At 40.5% G+C, this 13059-nt stretch overlaps 1 protein-coding gene across 2 annotated transcripts in view; it reads left to right on the forward strand.

The window, feature by feature from the left end:
• The window catches only part of si (sucrase-isomaltase), a 130942-nt gene that overhangs the window by 78167 nt on the left and 39716 nt on the right, over window positions 1-13059 (forward strand). For both annotated transcript variants that reach the window (XM_067995363.1, XM_067995364.1), the window contains exons 31-39: window positions 1231-1343; window positions 2433-2558; window positions 3171-3302; window positions 3417-3527; window positions 3734-3796; window positions 4137-4271; window positions 4369-4453; window positions 5638-5776; window positions 9904-10037. In XM_067995363.1, the coding sequence (XP_067851464.1) occupies window positions 1231-1343; window positions 2433-2558; window positions 3171-3302; window positions 3417-3527; window positions 3734-3796; window positions 4137-4271; window positions 4369-4453; window positions 5638-5776; window positions 9904-10037 (1038 nt within the window). The remainder of the gene's footprint in view (window positions 1-1230; window positions 1344-2432; window positions 2559-3170; window positions 3303-3416; window positions 3528-3733; window positions 3797-4136; window positions 4272-4368; window positions 4454-5637; window positions 5777-9903; window positions 10038-13059) is intronic.

Below are 13059 nucleotides of genomic sequence, written 5' to 3' on the forward strand. Positions count from 1 at the left end.
AAGTGTCATTTTATGTACTGCCTTTTAAAAGAATCATGTTAATCATTTTGAGGATTTTTTTGCCATAAAAATCCAAAGTATAACAAAATGCTAGGTCAAATATTGATGATATTTTATGTTTACATGCACATTTTAAATGCTAATCTTTAATATTCAGTTCATGCATTTTAAATTATTTTTGCAGCTCTTCTATGATACAAACATATTTTGAATGTTACAAAGGATTCCCAATTCTGACAGAATTAAGCACATTTTATTGAATTAAATTTTGTGCCTTAAATAAATAACACTAAAGATAAGCAATGTATTAGTAAAGGATTGATGACAGATCAATTTATCTTGCCATCGTTGTTTGATCTTGTGGTCTCAAGGCCTATTTTGACCTTGGAGGCTTTGATTCTGCTTTAATGTACAAGATTCTGATTTTTATAGGTATCAAAGTAAATAATACAAATATCAAAGTTAATTGCTACAACCAATACAAACTCCAAAGAACCCTTCTGGGAAATTACAACTGATGATGATCGGAGGGTAAAATATCCCAAAACTTAAAAATCTGCATTTATCTTAAATTATACTGAATCCCGATGAAAGGCAAAATAAAGCTGTGGTATACTGATTTACTCAGTCTGTAGAATAAATTATTTTTAATGCGTTCACCTATTTTAGCTACGTTGTTAACCTGAGATAGATTAATGATGTTAAAATAGTGAAAACAAGAATTTGACACAAATGTATTAACCAGTGCATTTGGCTAACACATTCGAATCAAACAGCAAACAAAACTTCAATCCCCAAGTATGAAGACAGATCTCTAGAATTCTTTCACCAATATTTACTGTCTCCAAACCAAAGAGTTCACTGAATACAAACCAACAGTCTGTAGTTTACTGCTTTCCTAATCTTTTAGATGGTTACAGTAGTAATATATGGACATTATCAATCATGTGCCACAAGTCAGATTGGAATTAAACTGGTAGGACTGCCAAATTGGAGTATATCATCCTTACTTATGTAAGTATGCTAAGCTACACAGAACAAAAGTACAATTGTTACAAATATTGCAATAATGGTAAATAACCTTTGCTAAGGAAATGCTTCTTGCATGCATTTAAAGTGCAAACTCACTTAACGAAAATACCCAGTAATCCAAGACACTAACTGTAATAATCAGTGCTAGTTTTATGCTATTTCTAATCAAACTGAGTAATTATATCAACTCTCCTCCAGATGTGACACTTCAACCGACCCCTTCTCTGACATATCGCACTATTGGAGGAATCCTAGACTTTTATATGGTTCTTGGTCCAACTCCAGAAAATGTTGTTGAACAATACACAAGAGTAAGCATCCACACCTTTATGGACTGTTTTGAATGAACTTCAGGATTTCTACTAAACAAAGTTCTAGAATGTATTTTTTAAAAATGTGCCCAGCTAATACAAATACAGCAAGGGTACCCAGGGAGAGATCTCAATTGAACCTTATCTGATGATGACTGAGGATTCATTTGCAAGTCAATCCAAATTGCAGTTTTCACCTGCATCAAATTTTTAAAAGACACAGTTAAAATCAACCTTACCACATCTCCACTTGCCTACACAAATGGGACTCTAAGACCTCAGAGGAATGCTGGAGATGTAGTGACAGTGAGAGCACAAGCTTTCAGATTTTCTGGTTGGACACAACATTCCAGCTCAGTGGACAAATATGCCACATAGAATCTAACAGATCATCAAGCACAATCCATCCAATCCCACCTCCCTGCATTTTGAACCCCAGACCGGGTGTGTATAAACTCCTGGGTAGAGTTCCTCCTAGCTGCAGCCTAACAATGTTAAATGATGTATACAGGAATTGGATGATTGTATTGATCAACACACACAAAATAGTGTGTGGATGAATTTCAACTTCCTACGCCATGAGTGAATGTCTATTATCCAATTTCCTTAGTTATTGGGGTGGAGCTAGGTAGATTCCATCACCCAGACAATGTATGGTGAGTTACTATGGAAAATGGCCCAGTCCAAAAAAAATTGTATGTGCTGAGGTTGAAGCAGGAGAATGTTTTCCATATCCAGTTCTTGTTTTTGGCTAATGCCAACGGCTGACTGGCACGTCAACAAACGCGCATTTAGCCCAGGCACTGTACAATAGAAACATGCACCAACCCAACTCCACATAAAAACACTCAAATCTATACAAATACTGTAAGAGGATCCTACAGAGATTGACATTACTGCAATAGGCAGTCATTGTGTAAAAAGCAGTACCACGCATTAGTACCTCTTTGACTGATTCACGCACGATGTATTAAACTAACAGTACAAATGTATGACTATATGTTGTAACAGAGAACAATTTGTGATAAAAGGCATCTTGCTAGCTTGGAACACAAACCAAATAATTGGCCTTTCTTGAATTGTTTCTAGCTTATTGGCCGTCCAGTCATGCCACCCTATTGGTCACTAGGTTTCCAGTTGTGTCGATATGGATACAAGAATGACCGTGAAATAGCTGATCTGTACAGGAGTATGAAGGAGGCGGGAATACCATATGTACGTTGGTTGTACACTCATCTGCAAGTATTGTGTCAATCGATTGGATAATCAAGAATTTGATGAAAGAGTAACTGATATAAAAAGCACTTTAAAGATGCTATTATATATCAATTTCCAACAACGGAAATTGGTTTCAGATGTGCACTGATGCAAAAGTGTTATGTTACATAATCCGACTCTTGACTGCACAGACAACAGGCGTGAGACCCCCACCAATGGGTGATATCGCATGTGGGCTTCTTAGTAATAATACTCCAGCCCACTGCGCAGCCATTGGATATCTGAGGAACTGTATAAATATACTTTTGACTCTTCTTAATGTTAGATGTCAAGTACCACTTTACCCTGTGCTCTCATTAGATAAGAAATTAGCCGGCTCCATATCTATCTCAAAGTATGTATGCACAGTGCTTCTTGATCACTGAGCTCAGTGTGACACGGAGTGAGCTGCAGTTGACAATGTAAATCAGGTCTGCCAACTAGCTGTCGCACTATATAGATATCAGTCTGAGACTTGTATCTGAGATTGGTAGCAGCAGCCTAAGAAATGCTGATTCTATCTATTTTACTCAGGTTTTCTATGTATTAAATTATATATTTTGGTTGTAGGATGTACAATATGCTGACATTGATTACTTGGAGCGGCAGTTGGACTTTACCCTTGATGTCGATGACTTCCAGGGTTTGCCAGATTTGTTTAATGAAATGAGAAGTGAAGGGATGCGAATTATTATCATTTTGGTAAGCTGCTTGTGTATCCTTTTTTAAAACTGGACTTGAATTATACATTAATAATTCCATTTGGAGCTATGACTACAGTACACTTGTGATATTAAGTTTTTTTTAATCTATTAGGATCCAGGAATTTCAGGAAATGAAACCCAGCCATACACACCCTTTACAAGTGCATTAGATAAAGATGTCTTCATTAAATGGAGAATCGGTTCTGATAATGTGTGGGGGAAGGTAATCACCATGCATTTTTTAACTTTTTGAGAGACATTTAAAATTTGACAGTTTTCCTGTTGTGAAGTGTTTTCAGTTAAATTTGTAATTAAGACAATTTTATTGATTCTAATATTGCTTCACAAATGGAATTATTTGCTTATCATAACAGCTGCATAACACATAAAGCAATAGTAACCTTTGAACTTTTTGAATACATATTACAGGTATGGCCAGATTTCCCAAATGTAACAGTTGATGAGTCTAAAGACTGGAATTATCAAGTGGAAGTAAGCCAGATTTATAAAAATACTGTATATCCGATTTAAGTCTATTTCTCAAACAAAATCACACCTTCAACTAAAATATATTCATTCAATACTTATCTGAAGCTTAATGTTTTGTCACAAGAATATGCAGTAACAAAGAAAACCCAAAAGTTGAAATTATTTTTTAACTTCAACATGGACATATTCTAAAGACACATCTCTAGAAGCCGAGGCACTTGATTAGCATGTGAGAGAAAATTAGAAAGAAAACTCCAAGAAGATCTAGATTTTCAATTTTAAATAACATATATAAGAAGTTTTGTCTGCTTATTCTTAAAATTGTGGTTTCCTGTTGTTGCAGCACTATCGATCTTATACTGCTTTCCCAGACTTCTTCCGCAACGAAACAGCAGAATGGTGGCATACATCAATAAAAGAATATTATACCAATCCAGTTAATCCAAGTAAAAGCTTGAAGTTTGATGGACTTTGGATTGTGAGTTTTCATTGTTCATTTTCAGTTTCATCAAACAGCAATTCCTATTTTGAATTAACAGCAAAGGGTATTTTTTTCTCTCTTTTTTTCTTTTTAGGACATGAATGAACCTGCAAGCTTTGTTGATGGATCTGTTAATGACTGTCATGAAGCCAAACTGAACAAGCCCCCCTATATGCCAGGTTAGGACATTTCCAATTAATGGATTCTTCAAATGAGGCTCTCAAAGAGAATGCAAAAGAATCACTTGAGTTTGGAGATCCAGAGTCTGTAGGCTGCCTCATCATTCAAACTGAAAGCAGCTCATCTGCAGTCAGTGTAACTCTGAGTACTGAATCTCCATCTCAAACTTCAAAATTGGTGAATAGTTTGTTGTAAAATATATCAATATGGTGAACCATAGGTTATTACTTGATCCACAATAATCTCAGAGTAAACTGTAATTTTTTATTAATGTTATTTTGAAGGAACTGTACAATTTCAGCCTGACGCAGTGGGGCCGATCTTCAGTTGGCCAAATCGACATTAACGGAGTGGTAATAGCCTCAAAGTGGGGTCAGTTGACTTATTGCCCCAGTTAGCACTGACGCACCAGCCTCTGCCATTTTGAAAGAGCCTGCCGTTGGGCAGTCGGGGCGCCCTCATGTTTCAGGCAGTGGACCTCCTCTTGTTTCAGGTGGCATGCCTCTTGATTATGCAAATAGGAGATCCTAGTGCTAAAGTGGACAATTTCATCTAGTATTCCTTTTTGATGGCTGCCTTTTGAACCTGTGCCAGTAAAAAGCCTGCTAACAACCTATGGTCTCTGCTCAGCTCTCAGCCCGCCGTTGTTCTTTGCTCTGCCTAACTTGCAGGTAAAATTTAATAAAAGATTTTCTTCCCCTGCTTTTCTGAGGGGTAGTGATAAGCCAACAATCACAGACAGGGAGTAAAGGTTGGAGAGCACTTCTATACAAATCTTACTCAACCCAAAGGTTTTGAGCTTGCCTTCCATCTTGCCAAGCTGCGTGAATTGCAACCATTTCCTGAAGGATGTGTTGCTGTTTTCTTTAGCAAAGATTTTAGTGATATCTAACGGGAGAGATGAAAACATATTGGCATAAATTTTGCAGTTTTGCCCTCTAGCGACAAACTTAATGTGATGGGATTGCATGCTGGGAATTTGGGTGCAGAGGTTAGCCTACCTGATTCATAGGCACCACTGTTTTTCATCCATTAAATCAAATGCTACAGGTAATAAGTCTAGGTTATCAGAAATTTATTGTACAATAATTCCAGACATGGGAAGGATTTGGTTAATTATTTTATGCATTTCATTCTGTTGCTGCCTTTTTCGTTAATTATGTGATACGATCTAATTTCATAGCCCTTGAATCAAAGCACATAGGACTGCACCACAAAACCTTATGTATGGAGAGTGAACAGGTTCTAGCAGACGGAACTCCAGTAAGACACTATGATGTACATAATCTTTATGGATGGTCACAAACAAAACCAACACTGGAGTAAGTTGTAGAAGATTATATCTTGTAGTAATCTGCAATTTGAAAATGATATGTGATAGTAAATCAATGGAGACAAGCGTGGCTGGGCTGATTTTGAAGAATGGAGAGAGAATAAGAAGGAAACGAGTTGCAATATCTGAGTTAAATAGAGAAAATCAATGCAAATAATTTGATAACAAAACCTATATATTTATATACTTTTTACCACTGCACTGTCATAACTTCACCAGATATATGGCAGAATCACTATTTACGCGTGTAAATGGGGTTTCCACCACACTTTCGATGAAGTTACAGTGGCGCAGCAGCAAAAGATCCAAGGAAATACAGGGCCAATTGTTCATTTGCAGTAACCTTCAGCTTACTTTTCAAAATTGAAGGACAATATTTAAATGAACTGCAGACAAAAAAAATCAATGTAGTTTGCTGGAATAGATAGTTTGTGATCCGGTAGCGGTGAGAGCAGCTATATGACATGCTTGAGTAAGGTAATGCACTGTTATCCTTCTAGCCTTGTGAGAAGCATTGTTGTGTCAGTGTGTAATCTGAGGACTTTATACAAAGATAGAGTTTTGTGTTCAGCGACTTGAGGGTCGCCAGTGCTGCAGAATTAAATGATTTTCTATTTTTGGACATCAAAGTGAACCTTAACCCCAACCTCAGCTTGTTTTACATACCAGTCATCCTTATGGGTATATAAATAAGATTTGCAATTTTTTCTAACTTATAGGCAACTTTGAGTTCTAAACCTAAATCCACTCAGAGTTAAATTGAGACTGAGCCTAACCATAGGACACTTACAGGAGGAAGAGAACTAGCAACTGTTCTGCACTGAATCTTGGTTGCATTGGAATTCAAGTTCCAAAGTGAAAGCAGACTGTGTTAAGTTACTGTGGCGACCAGTCTCTGTTCTGAACACACTTTAACCCTCTGAATGCTCCTGTTGGTAATTTCCTGAGTTTGCGCTGATGGCAAGAACCTTGTCCGCCATTGGCACAGTATGCCTACGGTTTTCTGATATATGCTGGTGGAAGATGAGGCTCCCACCACCAGCATATACCCAAAAAAGAACCCTCAAGCTGTTTTAATGCAAGGGAATAGTTAAACCTTTTGAGAATTGAAGCTGTCAATGTATAGGCTGAAGGTGATTTAACGCATTCAGTATTGAAGGCATTGTGTACTAAAGGTATCAACCTTGTATATTAAAGGTATCAACATGTGATATTAGGACAGTTCAACCCTCTAAGCTATTCTTTCATTTCTGATAAGAACTTTTTTGCACATCTATCTATAATATATATTTTTAAAATCCTATATCTGCACACACTTCCTGTCAGCTTTATCCATTATAAATTTCTGTGTCCACATTTATAATGGGAACTGCCCACATAAACAAAGTGGTGCTTGGCCTTCTTGACCCAGGCCAAAAAGGTGTCCTCCCACTGACCTCGCAAACACTGCGGGATCAGCGGTGGAAGAATTTCAGGGCAAAATGCTCCAACCATCTCTGCTTCCCAAATTGTGGCACATTTTATGATTTAACTATAATTAATAATATCAAATCAAAGTAGTATGTAAAGATAAGGACAAAATGCATGACTTTAAAATGACAAACAACTTACACCTCCCTGTGTGCAAAGCAATGGGTAATTGATTAGTAATTTATTAAAAATCTTACATTTGTGTGTGTTTCCTGTTGGCAGGTTTTTTTTAATTAGAAACTCCAGTGTCCATATTTGTAATGGAAACTGCCTATGTAAACTTAATACATTATAATTATGATGTGGAGATGCCGGTGATGGACTGGGGTGGACAAATGTAAGGAGTTGCACAACACCAGGTTATAGTCCAACAGCTTTATTTGAAATCACAAGCTTTCGGAGCTTTGCTCCTTCGTCAGGTGAAGTGAAGAGTTGCATAAAGGCACAGCATATATAGTCAGAGAACAATGCCTGGTGATTACAGATAATCTTTCTAACTGCCCTTTATTAATGATTTAGATGAAGGGACCGTGTGTAACGTATCCATGTTCGCTGATGATACAAAGATAGGTGGGAAAGTAACTTCCCTAAAGGGCAGTTAGAAAGATTATCTGTAATCACCAGGCATTGTTCCCTGACTATATATACTGTGCCTTTATGCAACTCTTCACTTCACCTGACGAAGGAGCAAAGCTCCGAAAGCTTGTGATTTCAAATAAAGCTGTTGGACTATAACCTGGTGTTGTGCGACTCCTTACATTATAATTATATCCCCCTGCCAGTGGTGTCAATCAAGTGCCTCAGTTTTGCGTCTCCCAGCTCCTTAGTCTGTACTAAAGAGTAACTCTTGTGTTCCAACCGATTCTACTTCTCTGCTTCCCAAATTGCCCTAAGTTTCACTATTATTTATAAATAACAATATAAAATGAAAATATAAAGAAAAGATAAGGACAGAATGCATGATTTTATAATGAAACTGAATGAGGTCTATCTGCCCTAGTCTAATTATTCCCCACCCTCTAATCTCGCTCCACCTGAAGACTAAACTTGGTCTTGTCTCCCCCGGTGCAATGCTATGGGAGATTGGCATGTATTCTTGACGAGGAAAAGGAAAAATATCATTAAACACCCTAAGTAGAGTACACAGAAACACGTAATTAAGGAAGTGGTAACAGGGCACTTAGAAAATCATAATATGATTAGGCAGAGTCAACATGGTTTTATGAAAGGGAAATTGTGTTTGACTAATTTATTAGAGTTTTTTGAGGATGTAACTAGCAGGGTAGATGAAGGGGAACCAGTGGATGTAGTATACTTGGATTTTCAAAAGGCATTCAATAAGGTGCCACATAAAAGCTTGTTACACAAGATAAGGGCTCATGGGGTTGGGGATAATATATTAGCATGGATGGAGGATTTGTTAACGGACAGAAAACAGAGAGTAGGGATAAACGGGTCATACAGGCTGGCAGGCTGTATCTAGTGGGGTGCCACAAGGATTGGTGCTTGGGCCTCAGCTATTTACAATCTTTATTAATGATTTAGATGAAGGGACCGAGTGTAATGTATCCATGTTCGCTGATGATACAAAGATAGGTGGGAAAGTAAGCTGTGAGGAGGACACAAAAAGTCTGCAAAGGGATATAGACAGGTTAAGTGAGTGGGCAAGAAGGTGGCAGATGGAGTATAATGTGGGGAAATGTGAGGTCATCACTTTGGTAGGAAGAATAGAAAAACAGAATTTTTTTAAATGGTGAGAAACTAGTAAATGTTGGTGTTCAGAGATATTTGGGTATCCTCATACAAGAAACACAAAAAGTTAGCATGCAGGTACTGCAAGCAATTAGAAAGGCAAATGGTCTTTATTACAAGGGGGTTGGAGTACAAGAGTAAGGAAGTTTTCCTACAATTGTACAGGGCTTTGGTGACACCTCACCTGGAGTACTGTGTACAGTTTTGGTCTCCTTATCTCAGGAAGGATATACTTGCCTTGGAGGCGGTGCAACAAAGGTTCACTAGATTAATTCCTGGGATGAGAGGGTTGTCCTGTGAGGAGAGATTGAGTAGAATGGGCCTATATTTTCTGGAGTTTAGAACAATGAGAGGTGATCTTATCAAAACATATTAGATTCTGAGAAGGCTTGACAGGGTAGATGCTGAGAGATTGTTTCTCCTGGCTGGAGAGCCTAGAACTAGGGGGCATAGTTGCAGGATAATGGGTCAGCCATTTAGGACTGAGATGAGGAGGAATTTCTTCACTCAGAGGGTTGTGAACCTTTGAAATTCTCTACCCCAGATGGCTGTAGATGCTGAGTCATTGAGTATATTCAAGACTGAGATAGAAAGATTTTTGGACTCTAGGGGAATCAAGGGATATGAGATTGGGCCAGAAGGTAGAGTTGAGGTCGAAGATCAGCCATGATCTTATTGAATAGTGGAGCAGGCTCGAGGGACCGTATGGCCTACTCCTGCTCCTAATTCTTATGTTCTTATAAACATGGCTATTTATACCACATTCTGAACAAAATAGAAAGTTCTAATTGGATATGATTTTTGGAAAAATTTTAGTTCTCAAATGATTGACCATATTAATAGTTGTAAAATGGCATCTTAGTATCATCATTGAAATTAATATTTTTCTCATAGCTCTTTACAGAACATAACTGGAGAGCGAGGGGTTGTGGTGACGCGTTCAACTTTCCCAAGTAGTGGCCAATGGGCGGGACATTGGCTTGGAGACAACACAGCTGCCTGGGACCAGATGCATAAATCAATCATTGGTATGAAGTGTAGAATTTTTATATCTTTAGTCGAATTACATCCAATGCTCTTCTGCCATGGTTTCCCTCCTTCCCATTTTCTGCCTCTTCATCTCACCTTTCCTGAAGGCAGTGACTTATGGGGTTCAATTTTCAAAGTGAAAAACGGGTGGGTTGGGGGCTGGCGGGCATTGAAAATTGCCACAATTTCAGACCTGCCCCCAACCCGCCTCCAACTCGCCCATTTCCAGTTTTCACCCGGGCGGGTCGGGCCTTAAAACATTTCAAGGAAGCTGCAGACCTCCATTTTTCTTGAATTCCCGATTTCAACCCGGGGGGTGGGGGTGGGATTCCCAGGCCTTCTGTTTTACGCCTCGTGAATGGAGGCGAGAAGGCCTGAGACCAAGAGTAGGTGCCTAGGCACAGCTTGTGGGCCCAGAGATGAAGGAGTGCTTCCTCCAGGCCCAACAAGCCTACCTGCACCGACCCACCAACGATCGCGAACAGCCGACTCCCCGATTGCGAACTCCACCCCCCCCCCCCCCGATCGCGAATTCCACCCCCCCTGATCGCGGACCCCTCCCTGATCGTGGACCCCTCCCCCGTTCACGGACCCCCCCACAACCCCGATCCTCCCCTCTGATCCCTGACCCCGATCCTCCCCCCCACTCCGATCCTCCCTCCCCGACCCCCGGTCCTCCCCCCACTCCGATCCCCTGACCCCCGATCCTCCTCAACAATCGCGGACCCCTTGCGATGATCCCCGATCCCCCCCCCCCGTGACTGACCCCTGATCTCAACACCCCCCCCGTAACTGACCCCCGCTCCCATCATCCATGACTCACGACCCTGTGCCAACTTGTGCCAACCTATGCCTACCCATGCCACTATGCCCACCCATTCCCCCCACCCCCGTGCCCCCCCCCCCACCCATCCATACAAACAAAGGCTTACCTGCAGATTTACCTGAAGACGTCCTCTCCCTGACTGCTCTCCCATCCGACTGAGACCAGCCTGTCACTCAGGCCGGCCAGTCGGATGGGAAACCGACAAAAAAAAAGACATCCTTACGTCAAAATCGTAAGGATGTCCGGGAAACCCGTGCTAATGGGTTTCCCGACCTCAATTTGACCCCCCTCCATCACCTCCTTCCCAGCTCGGTTTAAAATTGAGCCCATGGTATGATCGAATCTCAGCAGTGTTACTAATTCTCTGGTGCCTTCCTCAAGTGATCTGTCTTCATATTTGAGCCTGCACAGAAAGTTTTGGCAGACAGTTTGACCGTGGGGGTCCGGGGTTCGGGGGAAGGAGTAGAAACATCACAGCCAACCCCGATGTTGCCCCTGCCCAACATCCACATATGTGCTTTTCAGTGGAGGCCATTCCACTGGATCTGAACCAGTACATGGAGTTAGGTCATAAATCAGCCATGATCTCATTGAATGGCGGAACAGGCACGAGGGGCTAAATGGCCTACTCCTGTTCCTATGTTCCTATGAACTAGAAACAGGAGCCTTATCTGATTTTTCCTTTAACCAAAGCGCGCTGGCTGAGGTCAGTTGTAATGCCCCATCAATATCATCAGCTAACTCAGCATGGATCAGGGATTCAGCCTCCAACCTTCCTGATCTCAGTGGTTTCATTGTCATACTACGAGGTGCATTTCTTCCCTGAGCTACTTTAAACCATTTCTAATGTAATAATATTGGATAATGTTGCACCAAAAAAAGCACATGGGGCTGCAACACAAAACCCTGGATAATGTTGCCACCCAATCATTAATATTCACAAAAGCAAACAATAATGCTTATAAAAAAAAATCAAATAGTTCTACTTTACATGAGTGCATAGTAAATGGTTCCCTCTCCTTAGGTACTGTCCCCCTTTTTATCACCCATCATCACCCCTTCTCAAAAAACCCACCCTCAAATCCTCTGTCCTTGCAAACCACCGCCTCATCTCCAAACTCCATTTTCTCTTCAAAGATGTTGAATGTGTTGTCGCTTCCCAAATCTGTGACCATCTCTCCCACAACTCACCGTTTGAATTCTTCCAATCAGGCTTCTTTCCCACCACAGCATCAAAATGGCCCTAACCAAAATCACGAACAACATTCTCTGTGACTATGGTGCGTTATCCATCCTCATTCTCTTCAATCTATCTGCAGCCTTTGATATGGTTGACTACACCATCCTCCTTCAGCACCTCTCCTCTGTTGACCAGCTCGGAGGGACTGCCCTTGCTTGCTTCTACTCTTACCTATACAATTGTAACCAGAGCACCTTCAACAATGGCTTCTCTTTCCAACCTGCACAATTACCTCTGGAGTCCCCCAAAGATCTGTCCCCAGCCCTTTCCTCTTCCTCATCTACTTGATGCTACTTGGCGACATCATTGGCAGACATGGATCAGCTTCCACATGAATGCTGACAACACCCAGCTCTACTTCTCCACCACCTATCTTGAACCTTTTTCATTGCAAAGACCGTGTACTTCCACCTTTGTAACATTGCCTGCCACCAATGCTATCTCAGCCCAACTACTGCTGGAACCCTCATCTATACTTTGTCACCACCAGACTGGGCCAATGATCTTCTGGCTGGCCTCCCATCCTCCACCCTTCATAAACTACAGTCTCAAGCAATTTCCTAGAGGGTGCATTTGCCCATTGTTGGAACTAACTGCCATTCAAGTGAAGAAATAAAAATGGCTAGTATGGAAATGATTTGCTGGTAGCACCATCTCCCCTGGGTCACCAGGACTTGAGTGCATAATCTAGGCTGACACTCTAGTGCAGTACCAGGGGAGTGCTATATTGCTACAAGTACTGTCCTTGGGACAAGATGTTAAACTAAGATCACATCTGCCGATAAAGGTAGCCCTTAAAGACCAATATTTCTTTCTCAATCAATACCACAAAAAAAATTGATTAACTGATCATTGAACCCATTGCTGTTTGTGATACATTTCTGATTCAGAATGATTGGTGTGTTTGCCTACATAACGTGGACTGCACTCCAAGTGTAATTGTTTGTGTGAAATG

The sequence above is a fragment of the Heptranchias perlo genome, chromosome 13, assembly GCF_035084215.1.
Source record: "Heptranchias perlo isolate sHepPer1 chromosome 13, sHepPer1.hap1, whole genome shotgun sequence".
Classification (NCBI taxonomy): Eukaryota; Metazoa; Chordata; class Chondrichthyes; order Hexanchiformes; family Hexanchidae; genus Heptranchias; species Heptranchias perlo.